Source organism: Vitis vinifera, chromosome 3 (genome assembly GCF_030704535.1).
Source record: "Vitis vinifera cultivar Pinot Noir 40024 chromosome 3, ASM3070453v1".
Classification (NCBI taxonomy): domain Eukaryota; kingdom Viridiplantae; phylum Streptophyta; class Magnoliopsida; order Vitales; family Vitaceae; genus Vitis; species Vitis vinifera.
Window position 1 is genome coordinate 9,176,393 of NC_081807.1, and position 12,465 is coordinate 9,188,857.

Consider the following 12,465-nt stretch of genomic DNA (forward strand, 5'->3'; position numbering starts at 1 on the left):
TCAGTTTTGAAACTTGATATTGTTTAGATGCGTTATGAACAAGTCATTCCAAGTATCCGTAGTTCCTGGTAGGCACCAGTCCATACAATCGTCATGCTTCTTTTCGCCAGCTGTGGAGGGATGGGCATCTGCTCTAAACTCGTTCATCCGGGTTATCTCCAAAATATGGAAATCAGAGCCTTTCAAGGCCTTGTATAGGTGCTGGTTCACGAGGCGTGTCTCCACATTTGTCCCATTGTTCTTCAAAGAGAAGAGCTCTTCAACCTGAAAGACAACACTGGAACTTACAACCTTGGTGGTATTGGAAAAAATACGACCCTTCAAACTCCGAGTAGCAGGAAGGACATGATAACATATGGGGAAAAGCCCATAAGAGGAATGAATGTAATAGGGGAGAAATTTCCCTCAAACCAACTAATGTGGTCATTTGTTGACCAGAAAGAGAAAATCCAGATGGGCATGAATTTAAGCAATTTTTAAGATTATGACTGTCCGGTGTTCTTAGTAGTTCCTTGCTTATGAGTCTATAGCGCTTCCTTGAATCTTATTTAAAATTTAGAAAGTCTTCTTAGCTGGAAATTACTTAATTCAAGAAATTTCTATTTCAATTCTATTTTCTTTAGGTTTTTGTTTTTGATGAGTATCTACTTCAATTTCAATTATAAGTGTTTTCTTGGGTTCCAAACCAGCCCATCAGGAATTAAAGAAACTCAATTTCATATAAATCTTGGTTAATTTTGTTCGTATAAGATTCTTTTGCTAGCCTAGAAAGTTTTCAGGAGTCCAAACAAGATGTTATTCACCAAAATGAGCTTAGAGTTTGATTAATGGAAATATGAAAGTTCTAGTTTGAAGATTGAGCATCACAGACATGATTGTCTAGGTTCTTCTTATTTTGTCATTTTGTTTAATTGTTCCTTTTAATTTGGTGAATCATTACGTGAACTTTTCACAAGATCGACCCTTTCAATAAGTATAAGCAACTTTTTAACCAAGATACTCTAACCTATCTTAACCTCACCTCCCTATCACTAAAATCGTAAGTTTTCCTTGTTAAGAAATTACAACAAGCATTTCCCTAAATTGCAGGCCCAATCATTTAACCAGCAAACCAAACACTACTTCCTGGCCTGTAAAACCATAAACTTTCCCAAACCTTGGCCAACTGGTAATGTAGAGCGTAGAAACTATTATCTTGAGATCAAACCATCACCTACCAACACAATGTTCAATGACACTCATAATACTGAACGATTCTTCTCTCCACAAATGAGATCTATCAAAAATGTAAATATAAAAATTAAGAAAATTAACACTCCATAGTAAAGAATGTGGCATTTTTGGCACTGCCAAATCTCTTCATCCATCTAGGCTCAGGTCTGCACCCCTAATATGTGACATGTGATCAGTTCTTAGATTATTTCACAACTTTTCCTCTAAGATAATACTTAAATTATTTATCCACAAAAGAAGAAACTCATATAAGCCAATAAAACAAGTAGTCATATCACAGTTTAAACAGAGGCAAGAATTTTAAGAACAAAAATGAATTCAAGTGTACTAACAAGACAAGCATTGATGCCTCCCTACTGCTTGGGTTTGAGAACACAAATCATGCCTTGCCATTTTCCCATACTTGTGCAAATGTAAAAACTGTATCTTATGAGAGAATTTTCAGAGTGGTCAAATGCTGGTTTACAGAATTATGGCTGCAAAACAGTCTCCACATTCTGCAACTACTTGAAAATGAGTGTTTAGATCAGTCTCTAACATCCTCTGGTAAAACAAATTTTACCATGCCTAATGTGAATAGTTGATTTAGAAGGGTTTTCATCTTATATCACAGCCAGAATCTTGAAAAACAAACATTTCTGTACTGAGCATTGAAGGAACCATACACAGAATATGCCAGGTTCTTTTAACTGAAAAAAGGAAGGGTCTAGAGCCCAAATGACAAACATTTCTGTCCCACCATGCTAGTTTCATGCTCCCCAGGTGCTTTCAATGAAATTTACTAAGTATGCAGCCAGATACATACATTTGCCACCTTCATAAAGCAAAATATAATTCACATTAAAAATCTAGCCTAAGTTGTCAATGGAAACTACAGAATATGGGGTTTCAGGGGAAAAACAATATTACCAGTGTCCTGTGTTAAAGATAAGAATATCATGGAAGCTTGGAGCCTCGGCCCATGTACCATCTGGGATATCAACATCAACTCGAAAACCCTCTTTATATCCAAGTGATTCTAATGTGCCACCATTAGCATCAGCTGACCACCTACATGAGATAGGAGTGAAGCAAGCCTCCATAACAGTGCAGTAGAAGAGAAAAAAATATATATATAGCAAGACACAAAATCAACAAATCCAAAACCAATGCTCAAAAGTCAAAATGAACCCAACTAAACACCATCAGTGAAATTCCAGACAATCTCATTTATGTGACATCCTAAAGGAAAAGAGGGAAACAGCATCCGCAGTGACTACATGATCTACAGCACTAACCCAGACTGGGGAAACAGGAGTTCAAAGAATGTGCCAGATGACATCATGCCCGCATCAATAATGATTCACCAGCACATGATTATCATGAAGCTTAAACTAAATGACTCATCCTGGCAGAGGACTTCACTTTAAAGAATAATATCTAAAATTGCCAATGGTAACTGCTTTACATCCAATGCCTTCAGATTTGACTGAACCCCAATTATTTTTGTACCAGCAGTCAGAACTCCATTAATACAATGTAGAAAATAACATGCCCTCTAGAATAAATCAAGCTTTTCTTCATCCATGTCAAAATTTTCTGGTTCTGAATTGTTTGGGGTTGAACCAATTAATGCATAGAAATGTAATCACTATCACTTCCAAATTCATAGGCCACAAACTTAGAAAAAGTTTTTTTCCAAGCTGAACACAATTTCAATAAAAAGTCTCTACTTCAAATACTAAGATACAGGTTTTCACAACACTTTTTCCATTACCACAAATAGGGAACCATCATCTCATGAGCATCAAGGAATCATTTGATTATGTGAACTCCAAGTTTTAGAGCTCATCAGTAATTAGGACTAGATACATTGAGTTTTAAATATCTGATTTAAACTCCTAATAGAAACAGGTTGTAAAGTTTTCGACCATTCATAAATTTGGTCAAATTAATTAAAATTACATCTAAAAAATTGTCATATAAGGATATCCCCAATTCCCCCACAAGGGTTTGAAACATAGGGAAAATCCTAGCCGATCATGCAATTATTTTAGTGCAATTGATCTACTAATTATACAGCGCATCATGAAGCTTTTTGCTCTTTATGGCCTGTTTTAAGGGAAACCAAGAACCTGTGCATTTTGAATATGCATAATTATCTGTTAAACAAACTTCAACCAATGACACACCTTCATTACATTTAGGAAATCATGTCTTCAACAGATACTTGCCCTCCACCATCAGAGATCACTAATTGATGGGTCTCATTTAATATATCAAATGCACAAGAGGTCAACTAGATTATTGAGTTCTAAATATCTTATTTTAAATTTTTATTCAAAAGCATATGAAAGGTTTTCCACCATCACAAATTTAGTTGAATTTGATTAAAACTATACTATAAAATCAAGCCAATTTTTGTGCTTTTTAAAAAAAAAAAAAAAAATTGAATCACTATAGGTATCTGCAGCACTACTCCTATTAGGGTTTTGGGCAACAGGACTAATCCCTGATTCAGTCCAAAGAGGCATGTTTTAGAGGAACACAAACCAGTGCACTTAGAACTATATCGAAGTCAATGTACTTTGGAACTCAATATGCAACTGATTGTACACCAAAAAAAAAAAAAAACAGAAGGATTCTTGAGGTCAGTGAGATAAGCTATATACTCACCTAGATGGGCATCCTTCCAATTCCACAATATCTACACTTGATGATAGACTACAGGTTGACAAATCGGATTCTTATGCCATTCCCAGTTCTTCAAATCTGAGATAGTTAGCCTCTTTCTATCAACATTCTAGCATGACTTAACTGGAAACAGTACTGTAGCATTCAAAATTCTCTACATCAAGTTGACATACTCTCAGGAGGATTTTATTTGGACCTACCCATCCTACTAGACTAAAACATTGGAGATTTCCCTTCTAATCCATCATAGATAATTCAATCACCAGTCCAGTAAAGATATGAGACTAGGAAATTAAGTTTCTAGCTCCTTATGAAAGGGAAATGATTACTCAACACATTAAACACACCCTTGTAGGATATATGTTCCCACAAAGCAATACAATCAAAATAACGTTCAGTGGTTGCTTCTTTGAGAATCATGTCCAAATAGAATTAGGATATTTAAATAGAAAACATGGAGCATCATGTTTTCCTTTTTCTAAATGTTATTATGAAAGAAATCCACCAAGGCAGAAATGGTAGCTTCCATAATGGTCTATAGAGGAGAAGCACATACAGGGACCACACACACATTTTGGTAACTTTAACAATCTTATGCTTAGGCAGGTCATACAGGGACCACACACACATGTTCACCTATCCAAATTCTTAGTTATATCTAGAGAACAGACATATTCACCTATCCAATTCCTAGTCACAATCTTATTCTTGAACAAAAAGTTTGTGAACAATTTTTAGTTTAATAAATGAGAATTACATATTCAGTCTGCATTAACAGCAATCGGAATGAATCCCATAAAAGTACAACTGCTTCAAAAAGAAGATTAGCATACAAATAATCCATTTTCCCCCATAACCAGAAAGTAAACCAAAAGAATAAAAGGAGAAAAATAAGTATTTAGCAACAATATTACATTTCTAATATGAAGCCTTTCTACAAATGACATTCCTAAATTTTGTTTGAACCTGATAAAGGCAAATCAATGGAAAACAAACCCTTTTTCCAATTGGCTCCAATTTACCCAATCTTTCATTTTCAGGTTCAACCAAGGTTTAAAATTACATGATTGCTTCAAAACTATGATGATTATGCTGAATTGCACATGACCCAAGCTTGTAACCAAATATTTTACAAACAAGCAGTATTCAATTTCTCAATTCCCTTCACATGTTTGGAGGCCAAGAAACTACAGGAAACTAAAAGAATCAATAATTTAAAGTCTAATCATTTTCATCCTGCAACCCCACAGAAAGGAGAAATGCCTGTCTACCCAGTTCAATAGAAAACAATATCTACCTTACTTTTAAGCGAGTCACTTGGCCAAAACAATGCAAAGCACAGACATTAAAAATTACAGGCGCTGTGGCATTTTTGAAGACAAAAGAATGAACAAATTCATTTTTATTGTTTTCAAGCAATGCATTTTAACAAATTCGAAAAGAATGAGTGAAAAATAAATATAAAATGTTTTCAAAAACAGTTCTTGAAATCGTATCAGCAACTTTTCGGTTCTGTTTTATTTTCCATTTATGCCACCAAACTGGCCTATAATTTCTTTTTTATTTTCCAAGAAATCAAAAGAGAGGCAATTTACTTTTCAAGTGAAAGAGAGTACAGCGATGGTGTTCCTGAACCGCTCCAAAAATCGAACCGGATCAAATCGAGGAAGATCACAGCCTTTGGGCTTCCAACGCCACTTGATAATATCCAAACCATTGGATTTATTACTGGCAATGCAATTCCATCCCTTGAAAATCTCCTTACATGTGTGATCATACGGCGCAGATCTCACACCGGGATCATAGATCCAAATCCCATCCGAATAATCGTACGGCTCAACCAAGATCGGAGTTCCAGAGGAATCGCTACGTTTGAATTGGAGGTTTTGGTGGTTATGAGGAGAAACATAGGATTTGAAGGGAGAGTGGACGAGGAAGGGAGAGGCGAGGCAGAGGAGAGAGGTGGAGCAGGAGGAGGAGTGAGAAGCGTTCGGATGGCGCAGCTAGAGGATTGAACATCAAGATCGGACTCTATATTTAATTATTAAATAGAGGAACTATAAAAATCGTGTCTTAATCATTGTAACAATAAAGCATTAAAGGGGATATGAAGATGCCATTAAAGGCACCATGGAACCGACGTTATCATTAACAGGAAGTGACAATAAAAAGAGAATCTCAGCATGAACAAAATACACAGATTCATCAACCCATAAAGGCTGTATACTAATCTTAAATTGCATCAACATTTATTGGTTGGCACAGTCCAAACAATCTGAAGGTAAAGCACAAGATATTGAAGTCAACATTACAACACTACATGGTGTATTTCACATCAAGCCAAGTTACTGAATAAGCTTTCAACCATCGTCTCTCCTCTATACATCCTTCTTTTTTGGGGTCATCGCTGGGGCTCTGCAGAGGGGGCAGACATTCTTCACCAGCACCCACTTCTTCAAGCAATCTGCATGGTACTCATGCCCACAATCAAGAAATCCAATCTTCTCTTCATTCTCATACTCCTCCTGGCATATAATGCAAGAATCATTTTCCTGATCCATACTTGCACCCTCTTCCAGATTCAGACAAGTTGAAGATATATAAGTTCTAGTTTTTAGACAATTTGTAATGGATTCCTCTGAAAGCCCTGTGCTTACTTCCCCTACTTGATAAGATGCTGAAAGATCTAGTATGGCAACTTCTTCTTCTGGGAGCGTTCTCAAGTAAGGCAGATTACCATGTCTCGATGTTGCCTCAGGTGCGACTCCCCCTCGATGAGATCGATCTATCCTGATCCAAGTAGGTGGAACAGGTCCTGGATGCCTGTGCCCTGCCTCTACACCGACCTGAGGAGGCACAGGACTACGTGAACTAATCGTGGCAAGTCTATACGAAGATGCCACTACTTGAGGGTGGAAATGGCTTCTTGCCCCTTGCATAGGTGGTGGTGGTGGTGGATAATGAAGATTATGGTGCCGGTGAAGGACAGGAGGTTGAAGGTAATCTGTGGAACTTCTGCCACTAGATGTATCATGATATCCCTGTATACCCACATTCCCAGCCTCTCTAGAACCTCCACTGATGTTGCTCCCATGCAAATAAGGTAAAGCAGGTCCATGATTCCAGGCCAAAGTTCCCCCACCACTACCATTATTGCCTGATTGTTGGTCAACCCAGGGATCGCCAGAAGGCTGAAAAGGATGGCCAATATAGTTTCCTTGCACCAAATGGTAATGATTATGTGCCAGAACAGAATCCAGCCCAACACCACCTGATCTGTTCCTCACACTTCTGTGAGATCCTACTTCCATGATTGAAGGAGCATTATTCCCTCTGTACTGCGGCTGGGCAAAGGCAAAAGATGCAGAATCCATCACGGGAACCCCGAATTCAAGATGCCTTGTATTGAAAGGGGGAGCCGAAGAACTAGAGCTTGCAAAGCCGTTAAAATACTGAAAATTCCCCTGGATGCCTTGAGAATTCTTTCGATCATATGTAGAAACTCCAATGACTCCGTGATTGCTGGAAGATGGCAGCTGACCAGATGGTCCATGATTCATAGAAACAGGGAACCCTCTGTATCCAGACGAAGGGGTCGAGTAAGGATCATAAATGTTGGATCGAGGAGCAACAGCTATATCAAGACTTGGGAGTGGATGATGAAGGCGAATCCCATAGAACATAGCAGAGCCATCATAATGCTGAGGTAAATGAGGCGCATCAAAATGACTTGAATTCTCTGGAGCTGAAAACATGGTGGGCATAACTACTAACACTAAACATTTGGTAATCTACCCTTTATAACAACTAACACTTGAGAAAATAGAAACACTTGCGAAAATAGAAACTTCTAATTCTAATATATTTCTACCGTTTAAAACTTTACATCTCAGAAATAGAAAGAAAAAAATATTCTCTTTTCACTTTTTAGAAACCAAATCTTATTATTATTATTATTATTATTATTATTATTATTATTATTAAAATGATTTTTACAACTTTAATTCAAAAAAATCCCACCTCATTCTTATTAAAACAATTTTTTTACATAATCCTTAGAAAAAAAAAATATCTCCAATTCCAATTGAAAGAAGAGAGTTTTTTTTTTTAATTTCATTGAAAATGTATCTCACAAATTGAATTTAACGTTTAAAAAAAAAAATCTTCAATTTTATTAAAAAGAGTCTCAAATTTTATTCTAAGATTTACAAAGAAAATCAAATTTATTAAAAACTATAAATTTTACAAAAAAAGCTTAAAAAATATTTAAGAAAAAAACACAAAAAGAGTTCAAATTTATTTCCTATTTTTTAAAAAAGATTTTGTAGTTTCATCCAAAAAACATTTTTACAACTTTTATTGAAAAAACATTACTTTAACTATTATTATTATTATTATTATTTAATAATATTAAAAATGATTTTTTTTTATTTAATTTTTAAAACATTTTTTTCATCTGACTTGACATTAGTTTCACCTCTAAATAAGTGGTAGGTGGAGATGTCCCTTTCATGAAGTCTAACAACCAATTTAGATGCATACGAGGAGTCATAGACTCATAGTAAGGTGGCACATCAAAGTAGGAAATTTTGATGCATGTGAGATCAAGGTTGAATTTCAAGTGCATGAATAACAATGGAGAGGATGGTCTTCAATGATATGAAACATGACAATATTGCACAATGAGGGTCTTATATATAATTTTAATATAATGCAATAATAACAATTTTCCTTTGTTTATGCAGTGATTGATAACATGTTATATTTATACACAATCTATGCATTGATGGATAACATGTTAATATCATGCAGACTTCTTCTTTTTTTAAATAATTTTTAAAACATTTCTTTCATCTGCTTGACATTAGTTTTGCCTCTAAATAAGTGGTAAAGTTGTCATTGTTTGTCAAATTTCAGCCATGGCGGGTGGAGATGTTCCTTTCATGAATTCTAACAACCAATTTAGATGCATATGAGGGGTCATAGACTCATATAGTAAGGTGGCACATCAAAGTTGAAAATTTTAATGCATGTGAGATCGAGGTTGAATTTCAAGTGCATGAATTCGATCAACATCAATAACAATGGAGAGGATGGTCTTCAATGATATGAAACATGGATGTGACAAATGACAATATTGCATAATGAGGGTCTTATATATAATTTTAATATAATGCAATAATAACAATTTTCCTTTGTTTATGCAGTGATTGATAACATGTTATATTTATACGCAATCTATGCATTGATGGATAACATGTTAATATCATGCAGACTTCTTCTTTTTTTAAATAATTTTTAAAACATTTCTTTCATCTGCTTGACATTAGTTTTGCCTCTAAATAAGTGGTAAAGTTGTCATTGTTTGTCAAATTTCAGCCATGGCAGGTGGAGATGTCTCTTTCATGAATTCTAACAACCAATTTAGATGCATATGAGGGGTCATAGACTCATATAGTAAGGTGGCACATCAAAGTTGGAAATTTTAATGCATGTGAGATCAAGGTTGAATTTCAAGTGCATGAATTCGATCAACATCAATAACAATGGAGAGGATGGTCTTCAATGATATGAAACATGACAATATTGCATAATGAGGGTCTTATATATAATTTTAATATAATGCAATAATAATAATTTTCTTTTGTTTATGTTTAGAGTTTATTCTAATTCTAAACTTCATAGGCCCATTGTACTATTTGGTTAGTTTGAGGATAAAATTATCTAAAAGGATCACATTCTCTTTACCTCATAAGTCCCTCAAAGGTTATCAAGTTTACAAATTATCTTGAAGTTGATGAGTCATATTTACAAAATTTGACTATCTCATATTTCCAATTATATCTTTTGTCTGTCTTTTTCTTCTATGGTCATTTACCTTTACTTTTCTAACCTTTTTTATTATTATTATTTTGTCCTTTATTTGCTATATATATTAAGACTAATTCCTTCAATTTTCTTCTTTCCCCATTTTTTTTCATATTTTTTTCCTTGGATTTTTTAGAAGTTTTTGTGTTTTCAAGTATGGTAGAACTACCGTTTGGTATGAAGTCACAATAGAAAGCAAAATACATAAAAACAAGTGATGTTATTTATCTTGTGGGAATCAATACATACCCTTTGTGTGTTCAATCGTTTCCCATCTATATGAAGTTGTATTCCCAAATATTAGAAAAGAGAATGAAGAGCTTTATATTTATTTTATTAATTGATGAAAAGCAATAAGCATGCATGAAAGCTATAGACTAATAAGGACGCTGCCCCTCCATATTTCCAGGAGGATGATAGTTGCAGGTGATGAACCACCACCCATTTTTGCAATGAACGCTAGCACACCCAAGATAAAGTGAGTCACCCCAAACAATCTGGGTATAGTGCAGGCACTCTCCACCAACACATGAGTTGGAGTTGTAGTCATAGTTTGGCTTCTCAGTTACCCAAAACTCGACTGCATCTGAACCTGACACTGAAGTACCATACACTTTAGCAAGGTTCTCTCCGTACGGCCCTCCTGAATTCTCCAAGCTGCAATGCGCAGCAACCCGGCTACTAGCATATCTCCTGGCGTAGGCTGCGACTGTCTCATTCCATGCGATGGGCTGCACTCCTACCTGTGCCCGTGCAGCATTGTGGGCGTCCACATAGTCTTGGGGGGAGGTCTGAGCTAGTGAGAAATGAGCCAGGGCTGAACCTAATATGTAAATGGCTAAGAGAAACTTGTGAATCCCCATTTTTTATGTTCAGGGAAGACAGGATTTGAGGGTTGTCGAGTCAAATAGGAGATCTAGTTCAAGGTTATTTATAGATTAAATTAGGGTAAAGAAGTTCTTATCTTCTTAAGGGGATCGAAGGACATCATCATCTCAGACGAAGTCACAAGGGTTTAAATGGTGTTTCCTCGGTCTCACATGATTTCACAGGATTTGGTGAGTAAATTTGGAAGATTTGTTTAGATTTTTTAATATTTGTCAGGATTTAACTCTTTACTATAAGGATTTGGTCATTTAATTTGTTATTATAACCATTTTATTTTATGAAGATTTATAAAATTTCAATTAACCCTTCAAATTAATGGAACGACTAATACTATTAGCTTTTATTGATTAAAATAATAAATAAATAAATAAATATATATATATATATATATATATATATATATATATATATATATAACTACAATTCTAAGGTCTGGTTTGGGATAAATTCTTATTTTAGGTTTTAGTTAGGAACTAAAATCAAAGTGAGAGTAAAAATTTTTAAAAATAATATTGATATTGAAAGTGTTATTAAATGTAGAGGAAATTTTTGTATAAGTCAAAATAGAGTTTATATAAGAAATAATATTTTTCTAACTTTTATATTAAATTCTTTTTTAATTCATAATTTTTTAAAGCAAAATTAAACAATCAAATATAAAAAGTCTTATTAATTTTAAAATAAGCTTTTAATTTCTCAATTTTTGATCCAAATTGACCTAAAATTTGTTGTGACAACTATTTCTTGTTTTATTTCAAATTAAATGAGAATCTTGTTTTAACTATATATGCATTTATAAATTTTCTATAGGTCAGGCGAAGACATCTCACTGTTGTCTACAATTATCAACATGCACCAAAAATAATAAAAGAGAATTACCTAATAGAGGTTGAGGGTGAAAATGAACCGAAAGGGTTACTCGATATGATAATTCCTAAAAAATGAGTGTTTTTTTTTCTTACCTATTTGCTCTTTGAGTCAATTTTAAAAATAAAATAAAACTTGTTAGAAAAGAAAGAAGGAATAGAAATTGTACTTCCATTCATAGTGCCCTGTCCATCGAAGGCTTCCATTTTCTCATCATCATCGGGGTGTGTTCATCGTCTTCATTGTACCCTCAACATCACTTTGGAACTATAGTTGTCATCATATGTCAAATATTTTCTTGTATTTTATATATTTATATTTGACAAATGTTATTTTCTTTGATTTCACTTTATAGGGTTCTTTCACACTTATTTCAATTTCTAGATATTGGGAATGGGAGAGAACTTGCATTTGTATTTCTTCCGTAAGATTAATAGTTTTGAATATGAAATATCTTGCAATTCCATCAATCATGTTACTCTACTTTTTGGCCCCCTACACAAGATTTCTTCGTTTATTCAATTTTTTTCCCCTCATTTGGCTACAAAGAAAGTATATAAAATAAATAAATAAATGAATGTTGGCTTTTATAATTCATGTTGTTTTGGTTTTCATAAAATAAAATAAATCAACCTCAACTAATCCATATAGTTTAACTAACCCTAGTTCAGTTGGTCTTGACTTTATTTCATTTTTTTTTCTTACATTTTCTCATAAACCAAATGAAGCATTATTTTAATTTTTTCCATAATTTTAATGTCTAATTTTGTCTTGATGTTAATATAATCAGTATTTTTACAAAACTGGCATTTGGAGGAATTTTCACACTTTTAGCCCATACTTTAGAGGACTTATCAACAGGGGTTACCCTTCCAAGTTATTTTCACCCTCAACCCACCCTAATGGGTAATTCTCCCAAATAATAATAATAATAAT

The 12,465-nt window shown here is 34.3% G+C and overlaps 3 protein-coding genes across 3 annotated transcripts; all 3 read right to left on the reverse strand.

Annotated features, from left to right (window-relative positions):
• LOC109121552 (protein trichome birefringence-like 13) lies at positions 1-2,557 on the reverse strand. Its single transcript, XM_019218854.1, has 4 exons — positions 2,511-2,557; positions 2,143-2,283; positions 1,105-1,165; positions 1-264 (listed from the first exon to the last, which is right to left on the reverse strand). The coding sequence occupies exons 1-4, from the start codon at positions 2,555-2,557 to the stop codon at positions 1-3; spliced, it is 513 nt and encodes a 170-aa protein (XP_019074399.1).
• LOC100246312 (probable E3 ubiquitin-protein ligase ZFP1) lies at positions 2,172-7,670 on the reverse strand. The gene is made up of 2 exons (XM_010649699.3): positions 5,502-7,670; positions 2,172-2,283 (listed from the first exon to the last, which is right to left on the reverse strand). The coding sequence occupies exon 1, from the start codon at positions 7,668-7,670 to the stop codon at positions 6,285-6,287; it is 1,386 nt and encodes a 461-aa protein (XP_010648001.3). The 3' UTR covers positions 2,172-2,283; positions 5,502-6,284.
• A 2,344-nt stretch (positions 7,671-10,014) lies between these two features.
• Positions 10,015-10,706, reverse strand: LOC100256689 (basic form of pathogenesis-related protein 1). Its single transcript, XM_002273163.4, has one exon. The coding sequence runs from the start codon at positions 10,635-10,637 to the stop codon at positions 10,152-10,154; it is 486 nt and encodes a 161-aa protein (XP_002273199.1). The 5' UTR covers positions 10,638-10,706; the 3' UTR covers positions 10,015-10,151.
• Between the last annotated feature and the right edge of the window lie 1,759 nt (positions 10,707-12,465).

What these genes read in the sequence shown, in the direction of transcription:
- LOC109121552 (XM_019218854.1), bottom strand. Translation starts at nt 2,557, where the DNA reads ATGATGTCATCTGGCACATTCTTTGAACTCCTGTTTCCCCAGTCTGG. An exon ending in ATCTTTAACACAGGACACTG is followed by an intron (nt 1,166 to 2,142) that starts GTAATATTGTTT and finishes CTACATTACCAG; the next exon opens with TTGGCCAAGGTTTGGGAAAG. An exon ending in AAGTAGTGTTTGGTTTGCTG is followed by an intron (nt 265 to 1,104) that starts GTTAAATGATTG and finishes GTTGTCTTTCAG; the next exon opens with GTTGAAGAGCTCTTCTCTTT.
- LOC100246312 (XM_010649699.3), bottom strand. Translation starts at nt 7,670, where the DNA reads ATGCCCACCATGTTTTCAGCTCCAGAGAATTCAAGTCATTTTGATGCG.
- LOC100256689 (XM_002273163.4), bottom strand. Translation starts at nt 10,637, where the DNA reads ATGGGGATTCACAAGTTTCTCTTAGCCATTTACATATTAGGTTCAGCC.